At 39.2% G+C, this 21,464-nt stretch overlaps 1 protein-coding gene and 1 long non-coding RNA gene across 4 annotated transcripts in view; one reads left to right on the plus strand and one right to left on the minus strand.

The window, feature by feature from the left end:
• The window catches only part of LOC121104387, a 117,221-nt gene that overhangs the window by 41,534 nt on the left and 54,223 nt on the right, over positions 1-21,464 (plus strand). For 2 of the 3 annotated variants that reach the window (XR_005836659.1, XR_005836660.1), the window contains exon 3: positions 12,740-12,820. This is a non-coding gene — a long non-coding RNA (uncharacterized LOC121104387). Of the gene's footprint in view, positions 1-12,739; positions 13,219-21,464 lie in introns of those variants that run through there. The other variant, XR_005836658.1, reaches the window with a different exon arrangement.
• The window catches only part of CUNH12orf56 (chromosome unknown C12orf56 homolog), an 87,595-nt gene that overhangs the window by 13,154 nt on the left and 52,977 nt on the right, over positions 1-21,464 (minus strand). The window contains exons 5-8 of the mRNA XM_008684372.2: positions 18,926-18,999; positions 12,597-12,741; positions 4,901-5,007; positions 3,590-3,679 (exon numbers count right to left, since the gene is read on the minus strand). Of these exons, the coding sequence (XP_008682594.2) occupies positions 3,590-3,679; positions 4,901-5,007; positions 12,597-12,741; positions 18,926-18,999 (416 nt within the window). The remainder of the gene's footprint in view (positions 1-3,589; positions 3,680-4,900; positions 5,008-12,596; positions 12,742-18,925; positions 19,000-21,464) is intronic.

Genomic DNA, 21,464 nt, shown 5'->3' on the forward strand with positions numbered 1-21,464 from the left:
GAATGTACAGATAGGACTATATAAAAACCCTCTATAATCATAAGCATTCTTTTCATAATGGAATAAAAGAGACTATAAACAATCGCTGTTTAGTAATATTTAAGGCTTCCTAATCTTTTTACCGTCACTTAAATCATTACCATGATTAGAAGTTCATGATTAACCAAAATTTTAATAAAAACAGAATTCCCCTCCTTTCTCCAACTCAAAAAGCAAGTCAGTTCTTATATCTGCAAAAGAGGAATCATGTCAGCACACTTCTCAAAAAAGCCGGGTATCCTACAGGATATTTGTTAATGTTTTATTCGGGCTGCTTTAAAATGGCCAGTCTTAACTTTTAGAAGACCCTTCCAAAATCAACAAAACATTTCATTTAGAAGCTTTTCCTGATATTAAGTTTGAAATGACATTCCATTTACTGTTCTATTTAATTAAAGTCCTTTATTTTCAGCAACAGCTTATTTTCAAAGTGTCACATATCCAGGGTTAAGGGAAGGAAATCTCAAATTCTGGGTCACTTTCTGTGATAATATATGAATTCAACCATAACAGGATTAAAATATGAATGGATTTATGGCACATTTCAAGAAGAATACAATTGAACTGAGTTGAGCTAATAAAATCTTTACTTATGAAAAAAAATAAAGAGAAAAATGCTGAAATGATTAAATACTTTTTTATTTGCTCAAATGGAATTCAATTTGAAATCTCCTCCTTCTGCCGACACTATTTAAAATCCGCTAGGTCAATAATAGAAGAAATTTTAATCTAAATGGTAGTTTCCTCCCAAAAATACAGACTTAGAAGATTGACATCCCAGCCTTAAAAAATGGTGCCAATTTTGATACTTTCATTGTTTAAATGGTTATTATTTCCAATGTGAGAATTTTGAATGCATTGCAATATATTTTATGATATATATATATAGACCTTGAAAGGCAAACTCATGGTCTCATAAGTCGGGACTGTGTTATTATGGTAGGCGGAATTCTAATATGGCTTCCAAGATTTTTGCCCCTGGTACATATACCCTAAATAATCCCTTCCCCTTAAGTATGGACAGGACCTGTGAATATATTAGGCTCTTACTCTTGTGACTATGTTATGTTAGATGAGAAAGGTAAAGGGATTTTACATACATAATTAAGATTCCTAATTTGTTGACTTTTGAGTTAATCAAAGGGAGATTATCCTAGGTGAGCCTGATTATTCATTTGAGCCCTTTAAAGAGTGCTTAGAGCTTCTCTGAGCTCAGAGATAGTTTCCTGCCAAAAAGCAAGCCATCATGAGTTTATAGCTATAAAGAAATTAATTCTGGCCACAAAAACCCAAATGAGCTTGAAAGATGACCCCAAGCCTCAGATGCAACTGCAGCCCTAGCCAACACCTTGACTGCCACCTTGTGAGAGCCAGAGCAAGATGATCCAACCTGAGTTATGTCCAGATTTCCTGATCCACAGAAACTGTGGGATAAACAATTTATATTGTTTTAAGACACTGAGTTTGCAGTAATATGTTACAGGGTAATAGAAGACTAATGCAGTTATATTAGACATTAACTGTGCTAGTTAAGGCTACAGGTAACAAGACTTGACCCTGTGCATATAAAAATTGGCTGAAAAGTTAGTATCATGACCAGACTCTATTATAGCAATATAATATATGCATTGAAATACATGAAAAGAATTAGTCACATCAGGAGAGAGGCTTGCTATATAGTAGGGCTGATGTGGCCAAACCAAGTTGAGACAGAACAGTTAAAACAGAGCAGAAGTTAGCAAGAATGATGGTTTTTCAACTTGGACAGAGAGAGGTAGACAAAAAGGGTAACATGATTTAGCAATAATTCAGTGTGGCAAGATAGAAATATAAGAAGTAATCTCGATCTCTATCCTGGAGATTGGGGGAGTGGTACTATCACCTGCATAGAGAAGTATACAGAGGGGGCACCTGGCTAGCTCAGTTGGTAGACCATGCGACTCTTGATCTCAGGGTTATAAGTTCAAGCCCCATGTTGGGTGTAGAGATTACTTTAAAAAAATAAAATTTAAAAAAAAGTATTCAAAGAAAATAATAGGGTGTGTCTTCCTTGTTTGCTGTAAAGCAGGGGTCAAGAAACTATGGCCTGTAGGCCAAATAGCCCAGAGCCTGTTTTTATAAGTAAAGCTTTATTGGAACAGAGCTGTGCCCATTCATTTATATATTGTCTGTGACTGTTTTTATGCTGCAGTGGCAAAGTTGAGTAGCTACATCGGAGACTATGTGGCCTGAAAAGCCAAAAAGTTTACTCTATGGCCCTTTATAGAAATGTTTGGCCATCCTGGCATACAGCATAATACGCCCATAGTCCCTGGCACATAGCAAGTTGCTTAAGAAATGTTCATGGATATTATTATCGAAATTCATTTGTTAAGTTCTCTAATAAATAGCCAGGACAAACATTACTAAAATTTTTTATTCTTCTCCCTGGTTCAAATGTTTTAGAGCCCATGGCCCTCATTTTCCTTCTACTTTCTAATACAGAAAATTTAAATAAACAGTTGATGGGGGTAGAAAAAAAATTAAGATTATAGTTGGAACACTGGCTCAGGATGTAATTCATAGTCTATAAATCATATAAAAAGCTCAAGCAGATAAAATACAAAATATGCAAACATATTTTCTGTGGCAAAGAATGCTATTGTCCCCCTACTATACATTCTTTCATTCTTCCTTTTAATAATAGGTGTCCCTATCACCATCCAAAGTTTAGCTAGGTACAGAGCCATGCAACTACAGACACATTCAACTTCTCTTGCAGCTAGATATGGGCATATGCCTAAAGTTCTCATCAATAGAATGTGAGCAGAAAAGTCTTCTATCCCTCTCTTTAAAAGGAAATTTGCTTGCCTTCTACTTCTCTTCCTGCATCCCACAGGGTTTAATGAAGTCACAAATTTCAGCCAGCTTCAACCATGGGGACAGAGATAGCATAATAAAAAATGTTAGAGCAACAGAAGGGAAGGAACCTAGGTCTCTGGCTGATCTTCTGGAGGAAAGCTTAACTATCTACTCTGGACTAGTATGTGAAAAAGACGTAAATTTCTATCTTCTGTGGGCCACATAGTTTAGTGTATCTGTATTACAGCAGCTTACTCTGTATGTTAACAAACCCCCCCACGGTCGTTCACTTCAAGGTCACACAATTATATATTAAATGAAGCTACTATTAATCTACTATTGCCTTTGCAATGTAATCTTTCTGTTATGTGGGTTTAAGGGTACTCTGTAAAATTCTAGTGAAGAACCCCTGGCTTTTAATGTATGATGGGGCATTTGGGCTTCTTCAAGTTCAGCAGACAATGACCAAAGATAAAATTACGCTAAGAAAATCTTTGCGCCTTTAATAATCCAGAGAGACAGAGAGAACTCACTATGTACCAATTAATCTGCTCATCACAGAAGGAAGTGGAGAGACAAAGGAGATTAATATACTTATAAGGGAACTGAAGAGAGAAATAAGAGAGCTGTGAGTTTTGGAAGACACTCAGAAGAGTAGTTGATGGATTTTAACTACAAGGTGCCAGTGTCGTCTTCTAAAAGACCTTACTTCTTAGCTGCCAACGTATTCAGGCGTGATGACTCAGTTTCTGTTTCTCTGAACATCAGTCCCAGAGTCTGTATAATTTCAATGCATGCTCTAGAAAACAAAGAGAAAAAAGCACAGAAGTGGCATGATTGCATTATAAGTTCAGAATTTCACAAAATTAGTAATCCCTGGTAGAATTGCTCTCCAATATCTATATAGAAAAATGTACGGGAAGGAAATTCTTTATGTTAATCGTCAACATTGGTTGAGTGCCTACTCTGTGACTGCTACATAGTAAACACTCAACAATATTTGTTGAATGAATTAATTAATAGCTGAATGTCAGGATTAAAAGTCATTTTCATGGTGTTTTTGTCCTTAACATTTTTTTCTGATAATCACACAGTATTTTATAATTATTTTTAGAGGTGCTTGGGTGGCTCAGTTGGTTAAGCATCTGCCTTCAGCTCAGGTCATGATCCCAGGGTCCTGGGATCAAGCCCCGCATTGAGCTCCCTGCTCAGTGGGGAGTTTGCTTCTCCCTCTCCCTCTGCTACTCCCCCTGCTTGTGTGCGCTCTCTCTCTGTCAAATAAATAAGTAAAATCTTAAAAATAAATTAAAAAATAAAATTATTTTTAATAATTTTAACTTTTTCAAGTAAGTAATATTTGGCTCAAAATTTCAAAGGTAAAGAAGAGAATACAGTGAAAGGTGTCTTTCCTCCAGACGCCCATTTGCGGGGGAGGGGGGGACAAGCAATATTACTAGTTTCTTATATAGCCTTTCTTTCTTTACTTTTCTTTTTAAGATTTTATTTAAGAGAGAAAGAACGAGTGGAGGGGGAGGAGGGGGGGACAGAGGGAGAGGGAGAAGCAGACTCCCCGCTGAACAGGGAGCCCCATGAGGGGCTCAATCCCAGGACCCGGAGATCATGACCTGAGCTGAAGGCAGACACTTAACTGACTGAGCCACCCAGGTGCCCCCATAGCCTTTCTTTAAAAAGTAGAACAGGGGCGCCTGGGTAGCTCAGTCAGTTAAGTTTCCAACTCCAGATTTCAGCTCAGGTCATGATCTCAGGGTTGTGAGATCTAGCCTTGTGTCAGACTCTGAGCTGGGCATGGAGCTTGCATAACGTTTTCTCTCTCACTCTTCCTTTGCCCCTCCCCCCCTTAAAATGTAGAACAAAATGAATGCTGTTTTTAAAAATCTATGTGAAGCAAAACTTGCAGCACCATTAATCATTAATACAGTATATATTTTGTCCAGTGCCTTCCATTTATCTTTAATATCCTAGGGGAAGAAAAATCTATGACTATCCAGTTGGTACTTACACCAGCTCATCAGCCCTTTGGCTTTTATTTTGAAGTGTGCTCTTATCTCTAGACTCTGGCAAATACTCATGAAGTTTGTTCACCAGGAAATAGAAAAGGTCACTAGTCTGTGAAAGCAAGCAGGAAAGAAGATGGTTATTAGGTATCAGGTGGTAAAACTCTATCTTTACATAATAAAAATATGAAGAAATTATTTATACTCTGGGGACGAAGTAAATCATAATATCTCTCATTAATAATAGTATAACCCAAATTGAAAACACTTTTTTTTTTTTTAAAGATTTTATTTACCTATTTGACAGAGATAGAGACAGCCAGCGAGAGAGGGAACACAAGCAGGGGGAGTAGGAGAGGAAGAAGCAGGCTCATAGCAGAGGAGCCTGATGTGGGGCTCGATCCCACAACGCCGGGATCACGCCCTGAGCCGAAGGCAGACGCTTAACTGCTGAGCCACCCAGGCGCCCCTGAAAACACTTTTTACTTACAACCAGGAGACCACTGTTCTGGGGAACAGAGCCAGAGCTAAAGCCTGGGGGGTGAGACTAAGAGATGCCCAGTAGGCTCGGCTCTACCATTAATATTGAAGACCCTCCAGAAGTAGGTATAGAATCTCAGGCAACTCAGTCAGTTACCTGGGAATACTATGTTAAATGGAGGCCACTAAAATTCCTGCCTTTCCAAAGTAATTTGGCCTTTGTGAGGATACAATGAATAATGGCTAGAACAGCACTTTTTAAAAACGTTTGCTAACCTGCAAGCACAGGCACTGCACTGGTATAGCCTAATGAAGACAGTGAAGAATGATACTAATAATTCTGTTAATACAGTGGAAATGTTGATTGACGTCTCTGACAACATAAACACTGACTTAAGAGTGCACCAGTTTTTTTGGTGCTTCTGTGCAGTCTCATGAGATAAATCGAGCATGAAATAATCACTGGCCCATGAAATCAGGCAAGTTGGTACTAATGAGAAAGATAATGTAATTGCTTCTCTTTTCTTTTCCTCTCTTACTCATTTTTCCCCCCAGGACTTTGGTTTACTAGTGACAAATTAGACCCTTCGTTCAGACAGATATTATGTGTACCTTTATTTAGGTGATAGGGCATGAGAAGAGGCTGAGGATGGCAGGTGGAGAGAGGGACAAGAGGAGAAGGAGCAGGGTGTATGCCAGGCCCTCTGAGAAGAGCTGCCGTTTTCCAGGACGCTGGTAAATGAGCACAGTGTGGTGGCTTTATACACTAACTCTGAGTCCACGTCCCAGCTCTGCCACTGGTTAGCTGTATGATACCTGGCAAATTACTTACACACTCTGTGACTCATTTGATGTTTAAAATGGAGTTAATGTCACCTGATGGGGTTGAAATAAGATAGTTTCTGTAAAGCCTCAACGGTGCTCAGTGCATCATAAGTGCTTAATAAATGTTTCCATTATTATTGTGATCTCCCACCTGCTCACTAGTTCAGGAACTTTTATTCTTAAAGTATCTTCCACCAACCTGCAACAACATGGAGAAATCTCAAAACTATTACGCCAAAGGAAGCCAGCACAAAAGGGTACATAGTGTACATTTCCGGGTAAGTGGAATCCTAGGTCAGGTAAAACTAATCTATAGTGACAGAACGCACAGTGATTGCTTGGGGCCATGGATGGGAGGAAACTGCCTGCCAAAGGGTATGAGGTAGCCTTTTGGGGTGATAGAAATGTTCGAAATCCTGATTGGGGTGGTGGTTATAGAGATATATACATTTGTCAAAACTCTTTAAACCGAACCCTTGGAACGAGTGCATTTTATTATATGTAGATTATATCCCAATAATTTCTCCAAAGAAGATATACATATGGCCAATAAGCACATAAAAAATACTCCACATCACTAATCATCAGGGAAATGCAAATCAAAACTCCAAAAAATCAGAAAATAACAAGTGTTGACAAGGATGTGAGAAAACTAGAATCTGTGTGCATTGTTGATAGGAATGTACGATGGTACAGCTGCTGTGGAAAACAGTATGGTGGCTCCTCCAAAAATAAGAAATAGAATTACCACAGGATTCAGCAATCCCACTTCTAGGTACACTCCCAGAAGAATTGAAAGCAAGGTGTCCCATATTTCACAATGGTAATGTTCACAGTAGCTTAACTGTGGAAGCAACCCGAGTATCCATCAATGGAAACTGGATAAGCAAAATGTGGTCTTTACATACAATGGAATATCATTCATCCTTAAGAAGGAAGCAAATGTTGACATATGCTACGACATTGCGGAACCTGGAAGACATGCTAAGTGAAATAAGCCAGTGATAAAAGGACAAATACTGGGTGATTCCACTTACGTGAGATATTTAGAGAAGCTAAACTCACAGAAGCAGAAAGAAGAATGGTGTTACCAGGGGCTGGGGAAAGGGGTGAATGGGGAGTTATTGTTCAATGAGTATAGTTTCAGTTTTGCAAGATGAAAAGAGTTCTGGAGATGGTTGCACAGCCGTACAGCTTACCTACGTCATACCACCGGACCGTACACTTAAAAATGGTTAAAATGGTAAACTTTACGTTACATGTATTTTACCACAATAAAAAAAATTGTTGAATTAAAAAAGAACCCTGGAAAAACATAAAGCATTAGGAGGGAACATGAATGAAGAACTCTTTCATTCACTCATTCATTCACTGAACACATAACTACTGATGGCAGCTGTGTAGCAGATGCTGATGCTAGGTAGTGAGATACTACCTTGAGCAAAGCAGACAGACAGACATGGTATCTGTACTCCTAAAGCATATTCTACCAAAAAATGTTCTCATAATTTAAAATTTACTTGTAAGAACATTGTAAAAAAAAAAAAAAGAGAGAGAGATTACCTAAAAGAAAATTATACCCCATACAGATTATTTCAAAAGGGAAAATTGTGTATATGCATTTATAATACATATTTATATACAATTACATATATTTGTAAGATTTTATTTATATGAAATTATTATATGTATAATTTTCCATCATCTTACCCAGGAACCAAAAATTAGAGATGCCTCTAATCTCCCCACCCCAGTGCAGGTTCCTAAGGAAGCTTTACACAACCTCATGTTCTCCAGGGAGCCCAGCACAAAGTTGGAAAACCACTGCTTAGTCATAAAGCTGTGATAACTGTTTAAAGAAAAAAGCTCGCAGGGTGCCTAGGTGGCTCAGTTAAGTATCTGACTCTTGATCTCACCTTAGGACTTGATCTCAGGGTTGTGAGTTCAAGTCCCACCTTGGGCTTCACACTGGGCATGAAGCCTACTTAATAAAAAGAAAAGAAAAAAAGCTCTTAGAAGAAGATAAAAATGTTGACTTTTGTTAGTTACATATGTTAACTCTGTATAAATGAATATGAGACTAGATCATGGTTATAGATTAGAAAGAGAGAACATAAGGCTACCGGGTCTTGGTGGCATGATGGTGGGCAGGGGACTAAGACCGCGTGTGGAAAGACCACAAATAGGAGACTGCCCATGTGCCTTTTATTTCCCTCTCTCTTCATTTTGGCCTCTCTCTTTTTTTTTTTTAACAACTTTTTTTTTTTTTTAAGGAGGCTCCACGTCCAACGTGGAGCTCAGACTCACGACCCTAAGATCAAGAGTCACATGCTCTACCAGCTAAGCCAGCCAGGCTCCCCTTGGCCTCTCAATTTTGACAACTGAATTAGAGGATCTATTTTAGTCCATCTAAGGACACTACATTAAAGAACAGCTGCAATGCTTTGAATTAAGCAACGGAACATGAATGTTTTATCCCTAGACTTCTTTTTTTTTTTTTCACTTTTTTAAATAGATAAATTTATTTTAAAAGACATCTTTCTTTAAACATTTTTTTAATTCAATTAATTAACATAATGTATTATTGGCTTCAGAGGTAGAGGTCAGTGATTTATCAGTCTTATATAACACCCAGTGCTCATTACATCACGTGCCCTCCTTAATGTCCATCGCCCAGTGACCCCATCCCTCCACCCCCCTCCCCTCCAGCAACCCTCAGTTTGTTTCTTATTCCCAGATTTCTGATCAGATTGATTTTTCACAAGAGAATAAACTTTCAGTTCAGTATGAATTGATTATGGGGCCTGGTATAAACATTGCATTACATTAGGCCTTAGAATACAAAGATGAGTAAGACACATCCTTGTCCTGAAGAAGCTTATAGAATATAATGGTTAATAAGAATATGCCAGTGGGGGCGCCTGGGTAGCGCAGTCATTAAACATCTGCCTTCGGCTCAGGGCGTGATCCCGGCATTCCGGCATCGAGTCCCACATCGGGCTCCTCCGCTGGCAGCCTGCTTCTTCCTCTCCCACTCCCCTGCTGTGTTTCCTCTCTCACTGGCTGTCTCTCTGTCACATAAATAAATAAAATCTTAAAAAAAAAAAAGAATATGCCAGTGACTATAGTGAAAAGGAGAATGTCTGTGCTAATCTTGAGGATAGTATCTTACTTATGCTCGCTTTTCTAATGCCTATTCCCATGCCTGGCACAGAACAGGCATGCAGTAAATATTTGTTGAATTATTAAAGAGAATGTGCTATGAGAAATGCCATAGAACTGCATTGTCCAGTAGGTATCCACTGGCTGCACAGTGCTATTTAAATTTAAATTGGTTAAACGGAATAAAATTTAAATTTCATTTCCTTAGTCACTGGCCACATTCAGTGTGGCTACTGGCTACTTTATCAAACAGCACAGATTAAAGAACACCAAAGAAAGTTCTGCCATAACAGATCAGAAAGAGGAAGTTTCCAAAGTTCCCCATGGAGGATGACAGGAAAAGCAGAAGAGCAGCATTTGAGCTGAGCCTTGAAGAATGAATGGGTAGAGATTTAACAGGAGAAAATGGAAGGAGTAGCCCAGAGATGGTGAACAGCAGGGGAAAACGGGAAGGGCCGGAAAGGACAGGGTGTTCAAGTCATCCCACATGGCTGGAGCTTTTAGAGGAAGGAGGCGAAAACGATGAAGTGTGGGGTTGAGTGGGTTAGGCCTAGCGTCATTCTCTTTCTCTACATCTGTCTTTTGCTCCACAGCCAAGGCCACCTGCATCAGGCCCATTTTAGGATTAGCGACACTTAATCGGCCTCCAGACCAACACTCTGGTATTGAACATCAACACCCTTTCTCCTCGTCTAACCTGTAGGAAGTACCTCTGTTCTCCTACCTAGCCATCTGCTTCAAACCCAGTCCCCTGATGGTGTCCAGTTTGTCTAACTGGACTTCTCTGGGTCCTGTGGGATGTCCCTTGCCAGTCCCCTGTCACCTGCTAGATTTATTCTTGACAACCTTTATATCCTTGTCACCTCCCCAACCCCACATTCCATGAAGGCCCTATTGCCAAACTCTCAACAATCACATCTTCCTGGTGCCAACTGTGCAGACATTTGGGTGTAATCCACCCACGTGCTGGAATGCCCTGCTGTTTCATTTTGCGCTCTATGTAGAGATCGCTCTCACCCTTGAGCACTGTGCTTTCCCTGGGACCATCTACAGCTAGATTAGTTCGCCCAGTGCCTGCCCTGTGTAGATGTTGGCCCCTTTCTGAAACCCCTTCCCCGGCTAAAATAAAGGCTGTACCTGTCCAAACTTGGGATCTGTGACAGTGGTCATTAGTGGAGAGCCTTAAATGCCAAAGCCAAAGTGTTTGTACTTAGTAGGGAGAGCCATCAGAAGTTTTTGAGCCAGTGAGGTCATACAATCAGTGATAAACTGATGCTATGTGGGGGATGGACTGGAGAGGAATGTTTGGGTGGGACGTAACACCAGTTTCCTTAGCCTGTTCATGTTCATAATCATTTTGGGTGTCATTTTGATGCCTGTCCCTAGATTCTCCACAGTCCTCTGAAGTGTTGGACTCAAAACCTGATTATTCTATTCCTAACAGCGTGTATCCAGTATAAGCATTTAGACTGTAGCGGAACATCATTGTTACCTGTTTCAATGTTATGGGATATTTGACATACTATTCTGTGTAGCTAATATGCCCTCTAACTAGGGTGATCAACCATCCCAATTTGCTTGGGACAGTCCTAGGTTTTGTACTGAGAGTCCCATTTCCTGCGAACTTCCTCAGTCCTAGGCAAACTGGGAGAGTTGGTCACCCAAGTCTGGGCAAACCCACATGGTTGGTCATCCTACATGAGAAGCATTTAGAATCTAAGAAATGGTCAGGACTGTCTTGCATGTTTGGGGAAGCTGTGCACTTTACAGCTGCTCAATAAAAGGTTGCCAACTGTAAGACCACTGGCCAGAATTAGGATACAATATATAGCCATCAACATGGGCTCGATCCAAGGCAAGGCTCACCCCCTCACTTAGGCCTCATGAGCACCACACCAGTACTCACTGGGGCTTCTGAATCCTTTCCCCTGGAACTGAAAATGAAACTAAGTAACTCTTACAGAGTAAGTCTGTAACTTGCTGAGTGAGGCCTAGGTTGCTTTGACTCCCCAGGAATCACCTTTTTAAAAATAACAGTCCTACATTCAGTTATCATATGATCTCACTGATATGTGGAATTTGAGAAACAAGGCAGAGAATCATAGGGGAAGAGAGGAAAAAATTGAAACAAGATGAAACCAGAGAGGGAGACAAACCATGAGAGACTCTTAATCTCAGGAAACAAACTGAGGGTTGCTGGAGCGGAGGGGGTGGGATGGGGTGGCTGGGTGATGGACACTGGGGAGTGTATGTGTTGTGGTGAGTGCTGTGTGTTGTGTAAGACTGATGAATCACACACCTGTAAGCCCTGAAACAAATAATACATTATATGTTAATAAAGAAAAAAATAAAGGTCCTACCCTCAAAAGTCATCTTTTTTCATTATATTTTTATTGTAGGGATACCTAAAGGTAAAACTTCTTGAAATCTACTTTTCCATCTCAATGTCTGTACTCATACATCTTGCATGCCAGAAGCTTCCCTTCTCATTATCTCTCTTTGACTTGCCAACCCAACCCATGTAAGGTACCATCTTTTTGCTACCATTGTCCTCTTTCCCCATCTCCCCTGCAACACACGTAACACATTATTGATTACATCACAACATTTCAAGTACTGAGTCATGATTGCATTAAATATAGTCAACATTTTAAAATACAGCCTCCAGGGACGCCTGGGTGGCTCAGTTGTTAAGCGTCTGTCTGCCTTCGGCTTAGGTCATGATCCCAGGGTCCTGGGATTGAGCCCTGCACCGGGCTCCCTGCTCAGTGGGAAGTCTGCTTCTCCCTCTCCCACTCCCCCTGCTGGTGTTCCCTCTCTTGCTGTGTCTCTCTCTGAAAATAAATAAAATCCTTTAAATAAATACTTACATACAATAAAATAAAATAAAATAAAATAAATAAAATAAAATAAAATAAAATAAAATAAAATAAAATAAAATACAGCCTCTATTAGGGCTCCTGGGTAGCTCAGTCAGTTGAGTCTGAATCTTGATTTCAACTTTGGGCTCTACACTCAGCGGGGAGTCTGCCGGAGGATTCTCTCTCTCCCTCTCCTTCTCCCTCTGCACTCCTCACCCCCTTCCACATACTCTCTCTCAAATAAAATAAAATAAAATAAAATAAAGCCTCCAAATACAAGACATTTATTTCTTTTACTTTATGCTTGATTATACTGCATTTGATAAACAGGTGGAACAAGTTTCAAAGTTTAAAAATAAAACAAAACACCTACTTTCCAGAAAAGTCGTTTCAGAATGAAGTTTTTCTGGGCTGCTACTTTAAGTTCTGTAATTAAGCAAAGTATCTTCCTTAAAGTATTTTCTTTAAGAAAAAGTTCAGATTTAAGTTGACTGAAGTGCTTAATTTTCTCCTCAGATCTACAGAAACACAAGAAAAAATTTCCATGTAAAAAATGATAAGAAACAGCAATTGAGGAATATCAGCAATTAATGACAGGTTTGTAAAACTTTGTTACTAATGGAATTTTGATATAGTTTTGTGCTTCTAGCTTTATTACTTATTAGTAATGAACCTTACTTTCCCTAGATTGAACTATTTATTACTCTCAGACATACTTTTCCCCATGTGCCTTTACTCAAGCTGTATCCACCACATCAGGAATACTCTCAGTGTCCCTAGGAAACTGTTGTCCTCTTTCATAGCCCAGCTCACACTTTGTTCACATGCTGTAATTTACCATACTGCATAAACCATATATGATATTATTTGCTTCATATTTTTTCTTTAAATCAACTCACTTTTTGTGTATCGCGAAGTTTAAGATTTTATTTATTTATTTATTTGAGAGAGAGAACAAGCACGCACGCGCACACCTGGGAGGGAAGGGCAGAGGGAGAGGGAGAGAATCTCAAGCAGACTCCGCACTGAGCACAGAGCCCGACCAGGGGCTCGATCTCATGACCCTGAGATCAGGACCGGAGCTGAAACCAAGTCAGATGGACGCATCACCGACTGAGCCACCCAGGCACCCTGAGAAGTTTCTTTATAAAGAAAACTTTGTATCAACTACTTTACAGGGAGAACCAGTATCATGTGCCATAAATAGCAGGTAACTACAAATAGCATGAAACCATCCCAAGTTCTAAGTTGATGCACACATTCCAAGCCTGAGGCCCCTCTCTGACAGAAAGGGAGATGAGCGTGTGTTAGAGAGCTGCCATTTTTGGCACCAACCATTGAGACTGGACTAGTTGGAAGAGGAATTACTTTTCCACTATGGAATTCAAAGTTATTTCCTGCCATGTCAGAGTACCAAATGCATTCATCTGTTGTCACTGACCCGTGTGTGTTCCACGGTTCAGGAAAAGCTGGCTTTGCTGAAAAGAGGAATACCTTCTCCTTAAAGCTTTCCCTAATCCCACCATGAATAGGGAACCTCTCCCATAGCACTTTTTCCACACTTCTTATATATTACACTAATCCTATTTTGCCCCATTGTCGTGATCTGTGTACCTGTCCTGGGCACTTTTCATGGACTAGCTCATTCAGTCCCACTAAGGGGGCAGAGCTGGGAATTACTGTTGCATTTATAGGATGTTGGAGAGGTTAAGTAACCTGTCTACCTTCATACTGGCTGGCTCAGTTAGTACAGTGAATGACTCTTGATCTCAGGGTCGTGAGTTCAAGCCCCATGTTGGGTGTGGAGCTTATTTTTTAAAAAAAGGAAAAAGAGGGGCGCCTGGGTGACACAGCGGTTGAGCATCTGCCTTCGGCTCAGGGCGTGATCCCGGCGTTATGGGATCGAGCCCCACATCAGGCTCCTCCGCTGGGAGCCTGCTTCTTCCTCTCCCACTCCCTTTGCTTGTGTTCCCTCTCTTGCTGACTGTCTCTATCTCTGTCAAATAAATAAATAAAATCTTTAAAAAAAAAAAAAAGGAAAAAGAAAGAAAAGAAGGGTGTGAAGTAATGGTAGGAGAGGCGTCTCATGTTCTGTGTAGGTTGATGGAAACTTCCTAGAATTTCTGATTTGAATTAAAAATATTTTTACCACCTACTCCATAAATCTTGATACCAACCATTTATCCCAATACTACTACATGGAATCTTGGCTCCTGCCCACTGCCTCCCCCGTTTAAAAAAAAAAAGAAATCTAAGACAGTCTCTATCCAATCAATGAGCCCCTCTTATTTTTTTTTTTTTAAGATTTTATTTATTTATTTGCCAGGGAGAGAGAGAGAGCAGAAGCAGTGGCAGGCAGAGGGAGCAGCAGGCAGAAGAAGAAGCAGGCTCCCCTCTGAGCAAGGAGCCTGATGCGGGACTGGATCCCAGGACCCAGGGGTCATCACCTGAGCCAAAGGCAGACGCTTAACCAACTGAGCCACCCAGGCACCTCTATGAGCCTTTTGTATTAACAAAAACATTAACACTTCCCAAAAAACAGTGTCTTTTCTCATGGAGACCTTGGAAGAGAAACGATCATCAAGAATTCAGTGATAGAAGTCACAGAGGCAGGGGGCGCCTGGGGGCTCAGTTGGTTTTTCGTCTGCCTTGGCTCAGGTCATGATCCCAGGGTTCTGGCCTCAAATCCCCACGTCGGCCTCCCTGCTCAAACAGGAGCCTGCTTCTCCCTTTCTTTCTGCCCCTCCCCCCAATTCACATGCTCTCTCTCTCACACTCTGCTCTCTCAAATAAGTAAACAAAACCTTAAAAAAAAAAAGAAGTCACAGAGGCAGAAAAACATGATTATAAGGTCAGACAGGCTGATCAGAGTTCTAGATGCCTCTATTCAGCTGAGTAATTACCATGGGCAAGTTACCTGGTCTGTCTGTGCCTCAATTTCCTCATCTGTAAAATGGGGAGGATGATAGTACCTATCCCATTGTTTTGATACTTCAGTCTGTGCTTAGCACACACTAAGTCTAAATAAAATAAGAATGAGCTTTGAGATCCCACTTCCCTATACATCCACTTCTAATTATAATCACATTTCATTTAAAAAATAACTATAAAATTCCTCTATTCTTGGAGAACTGCCAAAATAGCAGGAATGTAGTTTTCACAAACTGATGAGCTTAGAAAAGCACAAGCTCAGAAAGAATACCAGCAGAATTACTTTCAAACTGACTTTCTTATTTTTCCCATTAGTCAGCAATTTGCTGCGATCCATACAGAAGCAGTTTTCTCTTGTGGCACCTACGATAAGACTGTAATACCAAACTTTTCTTTCAGAAAAACCAAAATGGGGGTGCCTGGGTGGCTCAGTGGGTTAAGGGTCTGATTTCAGCTTAGGTCCAGGTCTTACTGCCTGGGGAATGGGCTCAGCAGGGAGTCTGCTTGTCCCTCTGCCCCTCCCCCCCAATAAATAAATAAAATCTTTAAAAAAATAGTAAACAAAACAAATTTCATAAGAAAAAGCACACTAATCTCCTTATACTAAAAATCGATTCATATATGAATTGAGGTTTCACATACATCCTAAATATAATTTAGATTTAGGAGTCTGTATTTCTATATAGTTGCAGTTTCTTTGACCATTCGGAGAATATTTGTTTTTACATAGATGATAAACTTTATTTGACTAAATAATAAAAAGTCTAGTGCCAGAAGACTCCATTATTCAATTTTGGAATGAGGGGAAATTTTTCATTAATTTTAAGATATTTTATATTTTCATCAGCTAGAAAACATAAATTCACCCAAATAGTATGGCAAGAAAAATTCTTGATCTAATGATAAGCTCTATTTTTCCTGTATTTTTTTCATTTTTCTGGATATTCTGTATAAATAATATATCTGTATAATGCTTTACAGCTGGAAAGGCTTATCATAGATTATCTCAAAAGCACTGTGTATGTGTTATAGTGGTCCCTATACATCCATGTGAGGTTACAGAACTCACATTTGTGACAGAGTTCTAATTTGAAAACCCAAAGTATTAACTCCCTTTAAACTGAAGGTAACTTGCAGGCAGAGAACTGTCTTGTATGTCTTATACATATTACCACATTCCACACAGTGCATTTTAAATCACTGCATTTTAAATATGTTGCCTTCAGGAATTAACTTTGCAAGAAATATGCTTTTCCTGAGTCAAGATAGTGGTAGAACTCTCCTTCTGACCTTCAAGGACAAATTTCAAGTCACACATAATCAAAGTTGAAGCCTATTTTATTATCCAGTTAGTTTTAAAATCACTTTAAATAAGCACTAAAGTTAAAACTGATACCTTTTTAAAGATAAACATATGAAAACATATAGAAATTCTTTTTTTAAAACACGTAGAAATTCTAAGCTATCTGTATTACCATCCTTTAAAAAAAGAAATCACAAACATTGTTATTTAACCCCTAAATATCTCAGAACATATCTCAAAATAAAACATTTTCTTACAAAACATCATTATCACATCCAACAAAATTATCAATAATTCTTTGGTATTGGGTAATACCCAGTCCCTACTCAAATGTCCTCTATTGTCTTAAAAATGTCTTTTCACTTTTGGTTTGTTAAAATCAAGATATAAATAAGATACTTGTTTTATTTGCTTATTATGTTTCTTAAGCCTTTAAAACTTTTATTATGGAAATTCTTAATCATACAAAAAATGGAGAAAATTGAAAAGAAACACCATGCATCTATCACCTAGATCCAATAATCTTTAACATTTTTCCAATCTTGTTTTATCTATTCCCTTACCTACACATGTGCACGCACACCCCACCCATTTTAAAATTGAAGTAAAATATACATACTATAAAATTTACCATTGTAACCATTTTTAGGTATACAATTCAGTGGTATTAAATGCATTCACGATGTTGTGCAACCATCACTACTATCCATTTCCAGAACTTTTTTTTTTTTAAAGATTTTATTTATTTATTTGACAGAGACAGCCAGTGAGAGAGGGAACACAAGCAGGGGGAGCGGGAGAGGAAGAAGCAGGCTCCCAGCAGAGGAGCCCGATGCGGGGCTCGATCCCAGGACTCTGGGATCACACCCTTAGCCAAAGGCAGAGGCTTAATGACTCAGCCACCCAGATGCCCCATTTCCAGAACTTTCATCTTCCCAAATAGAAACTCTGTACTGATTAACTGTAGGTCCCCATTCGCCTCTCCCCTCAGCCCCCAGTAAGCTCTTTTTTATTTTCTGTTTCCATGAATTTGTCTATTCTCAATGCCTCATGTAAGTGGAATCATACAATATTTGTCCTTTTATGTCTGGCTTATTTCACTTAGCATAATTTCTTCAAGGTTCATCCGTGCTGTCACACGTGTCAGGACTTCATTCTTTTTCAAGGCTAACATGCCCACACTTTTAAGTCAGATTGAGGTTTAATTGTTTTAACAATTTATTCATTCATTCTATAAAGGCAGCCTACTATGTGCCAGTGACCAAGGTGTAGTCCTGGCCCTTAAGGAGCATAGTGTATAATAGGGCAGCACATAATCAAACAAGCAATCATAAGAGAGACTTAAATGCTACAAGATGGTAAGCATAGGATGTTATGGAGGGACCCCTCTTTTTTTTTAATTTTTTAAAGATTTTATTTATTTATTAAATAGAGCGCAGGCAGGGGGAGCAGCAAGCAGAGGCAGAGGGAGAAGCAGGCTCCCCACTAAGCATGGAGCTTGATGCGGGGCTCAATCCCAGGACCCTGAGACCATGACCTGAGCCAAAAGCAGATGCTTAACCGACTGAACCACCCAGGCGCCCCGCAGGAGCCCCTCTTCATGCAGTTTTGAGAAACGATTTTTAGAGAAAGGGATAGTAAGCTAAGACTTGATGAGTTGAAATCATTCCTGAAGGAGAAGAGTAGTAGATAGTAGGGTTCCAGAATAGAGGACAAACCAAAACACTGGGGAGCCTTCTGAGAACTGCGAGATCATTTAGATCGGGAGCTTAGGGCACGAGTTGAGGGGACACGAGAGCTGAAGATGGAAAAATGGAGAGAGACATCAGGAAGATCCTATAAGCTGTTGTAGAGTTTAGACCTTCTCCTGAGAGCAATGGGGAGCCATTCAAAGGCTTTAAGGCAGGGAGTTACATGATCAGATTTGTGCTTCCAAGAGATTTCTTTGGTTACGGAGAATGGTTTAGAGAGGGTCAAGAGTGAAGGCAGAGGCCAGCTAGGGAAATACCGTAGGAGCTCAGAACAAAGGTAATTGGGCTGAGCATGTGACAGTGGAAAGAAGTAGATATTATCCAGATATATTATAGAAGAACAATGAATCCAGTGGTGATTAACTGGCTGCAGGGGTTCAGCACTGGGGAAGGGGAGAGAGAAGGTAAAGATGACATTCAGGATTCTGGCTTAGACAATATGGGGATAAGGACAGCAGCCCTGTGTTAGGAAACACAAGAGAAGTTCAGGTCCCAGAAGGAAGATCCTGTGTTTGGTTTTGAATATGCTGAATTTAAGGTTCTTGTAAGACCTGTAAGAGGTGATGTCCAGTAGGTAATTATGTTTGCAGACCTAAAATTCAAGGCAGAGAGTTGAAGTAGGGGTATAAATGTGATGGGCAGCAACACATGGAGTTAGGAGAAGCAAAGAGGAGAGAACAGTCCCCCCCGCGGCTCTGGCATAGCAGCACTCCTTACCTATATGGCTTTTGACTTCCCACAGCAGGATTGAGCTCACTAACATACAAGGGATCTTGTAAAAGAGTAGCTTTCTAAAAGAGAAAAAAAATGGGAATGGTTAGCATTTTTGTTTACTGAAAATCAGTTTCTCCTGCTTTTATTCAATATCATGTATCTATTCCTTAATTCCTGCTAGAGTACATGATTTGTTTATATAAATGATACCACAGGGCATTGTTCTTCCTTATAGTTTTTAAAAAGTTTTAAACATGACATTTGCTCATTATAAAATAAAATTATCTATCAAAATCAAACAGTACAAAAAATGCATAAGCTGAAAGGTAAAAGTTCCCCGTCTCTTCCTCCCCCTCCCATCCCACTAGTCAAAGTACCTTACTATATACCTGAAACCAATATAATACTGTACATTAATTACACTGGAATTAAAAATAACAGTAACAACAAAGTACCTTACTATATTATTATCAGCTTGGCTTATATCCCTTTAGGCATATAAAACATATTAAGTATAACATACATCTATAATATATACATATTAGATGATATATTTTTATAATATATATTTAATACCAGCTAAATTACATCATATATATTAATCTGGAACTTTTTTTCCCCACTTAATATATGGTAGACAGTTTTCCATGTCTGTGTATATAGGTTTACTTCTATCTTTTTAATGATTACCTGGTATTCCATAGTATAGATTATATAATAGTTTTGTTAACTATTCCCCTATCAGTAGGGTTATTTTTCCCATAATCTTTAGGGTTGCCATTTTCCATTCATTCTGGGTCCCCCAAAAAATGGGTCAGTAGTGTTCATCAAGTTCTCTAAATAATCTTTTATTTTATGTTGAGGCCTAACAGACAGGTCAGAAAGAATTTCTGAAATGTTGCTGATTTACAACTCCAAACAAACTTACCCCTGTTCTATTCCTTAATATCAGAGCAGGATGGTGGGTGGGTGGCCAGGGAGGAAGTAGGTGCTTTTTCTCACTACTTTTGTTTTTTTACAATCTGCTTGTTTAATTTTTTTTAAGTAGGCTCCGTGCCCAACATGGAGCCCAGCCCAGGGCTTGAACTCACAACCCTGAGATCAAGAGCCACACAGGCACGCCTATTTTTGTTTTTTAAAGCACTCTACATCCAGCATGGGGCTCAGACTCATGACCCTGAGATCAAGAGTTGGATGAAATCCTTAAAATCAGAATGAGCGCTAATTTCTCACTGGATGGTTTAGGTTTACCTGCAAATATAGAGAGAGTTAAGATGTCCATTCTTTTTTCCCAGTAGCATTTCCCTACCTCAACGTGAATGATCGTTCTGGATCCCAAAGCACAAGAGATCAGTTAGCCAAGATAAGTCTGACTGATTTAGGAGATGATTTTTTTTTTAATTTCCTAAAACTTATGAAGGCATCGCCAAGAATAATCAAAGTATTAAAGAGTGTCACAAAAAAGTCACAACTTTTTATATGTTTATATTGAATTAATATCTTATTAGAATGAAGGCTAACTTAATTCACCATTTATGCATGAAATATTTGCTTACCCATTTTCCATCTTTCAAGGGTTAGAACATTATTATTTTTAAGGGGGCTAGGGACAGAGGGAGAGGAAGAGAGAGAATCTTAAGCAGACTCCACACCCAGTGCAGAGCCCGACACAGAGCTCGATCTCACAACCCTGAGATCATGACCTGAGCCAAAATCTAAGAGTTGGACACTTAACCAGCTGAGCCACCAAGGCGCCCCAGAACGTTATTTTTTAATGATAGTATCTACCAACTCAAAGATAACCCCCTTCTGCCCACATTTATTTCAGTGGAAAAAATCAGACCACCTAGGTTCAAATCTCAGCTCCATGCAAATTGTGCAAATTTGCATATGTCATTTAATTTTTCAGTGCCTTAATTTCCTCATCTATGAAATGAGAATAACAGTCCTACATCCTGGCGTTGTTGTGCAGATTAAATGAGTTAATATACAGAAAGCATCAAAGCAGATCCTACCTGTTAATACATGTCAGTTATCGCTATTCCTTTTATTATCAGAAGGGCTATGAGTTTGCCTATATGACTTGCCCCAGCCATGCCTCTGCTGCAGGTTAAAAAGTAGCACCACACTTGTCATGATGAGCACTGGGTGTTGCATGTAAGGGATGAATCACTAATTCTACTCCAGAAACCAATGCTGGTTTAGGTAGTTAACATACAGATGTTAACTACCTAATATTTAAATTAAAAAATAATAATGATAATTTTTAAATAAGTGAAAATAAATGTTACAATTAATCTATTTGATTCACTATCATTCCACCAATAAACCTTAACCATCTTATTAAAAACTAATACAATAAAATAAATAAAAAATAAAAAGTAGTACTAAAACCAGGAATTAGTCAAGTCAGGGAAACATAAACAGTCATTTTGAAATATTGAGAGTATTTGAAATAAATGAGAATTCTGACTCTGCCCTAAAACCCACTATATAATCTTGAGTAAGTCACCTAAAATATTCAGTTTCCTCATTTATAAAA

The sequence above is a fragment of the Ursus maritimus genome, unplaced genomic scaffold (genome assembly GCF_017311325.1).
Source record: "Ursus maritimus isolate PB19 unplaced genomic scaffold, ASM1731132v1 scaffold_21, whole genome shotgun sequence".
Lineage (NCBI taxonomy): Eukaryota > Metazoa > Chordata > Mammalia > Carnivora > Ursidae > Ursus > Ursus maritimus.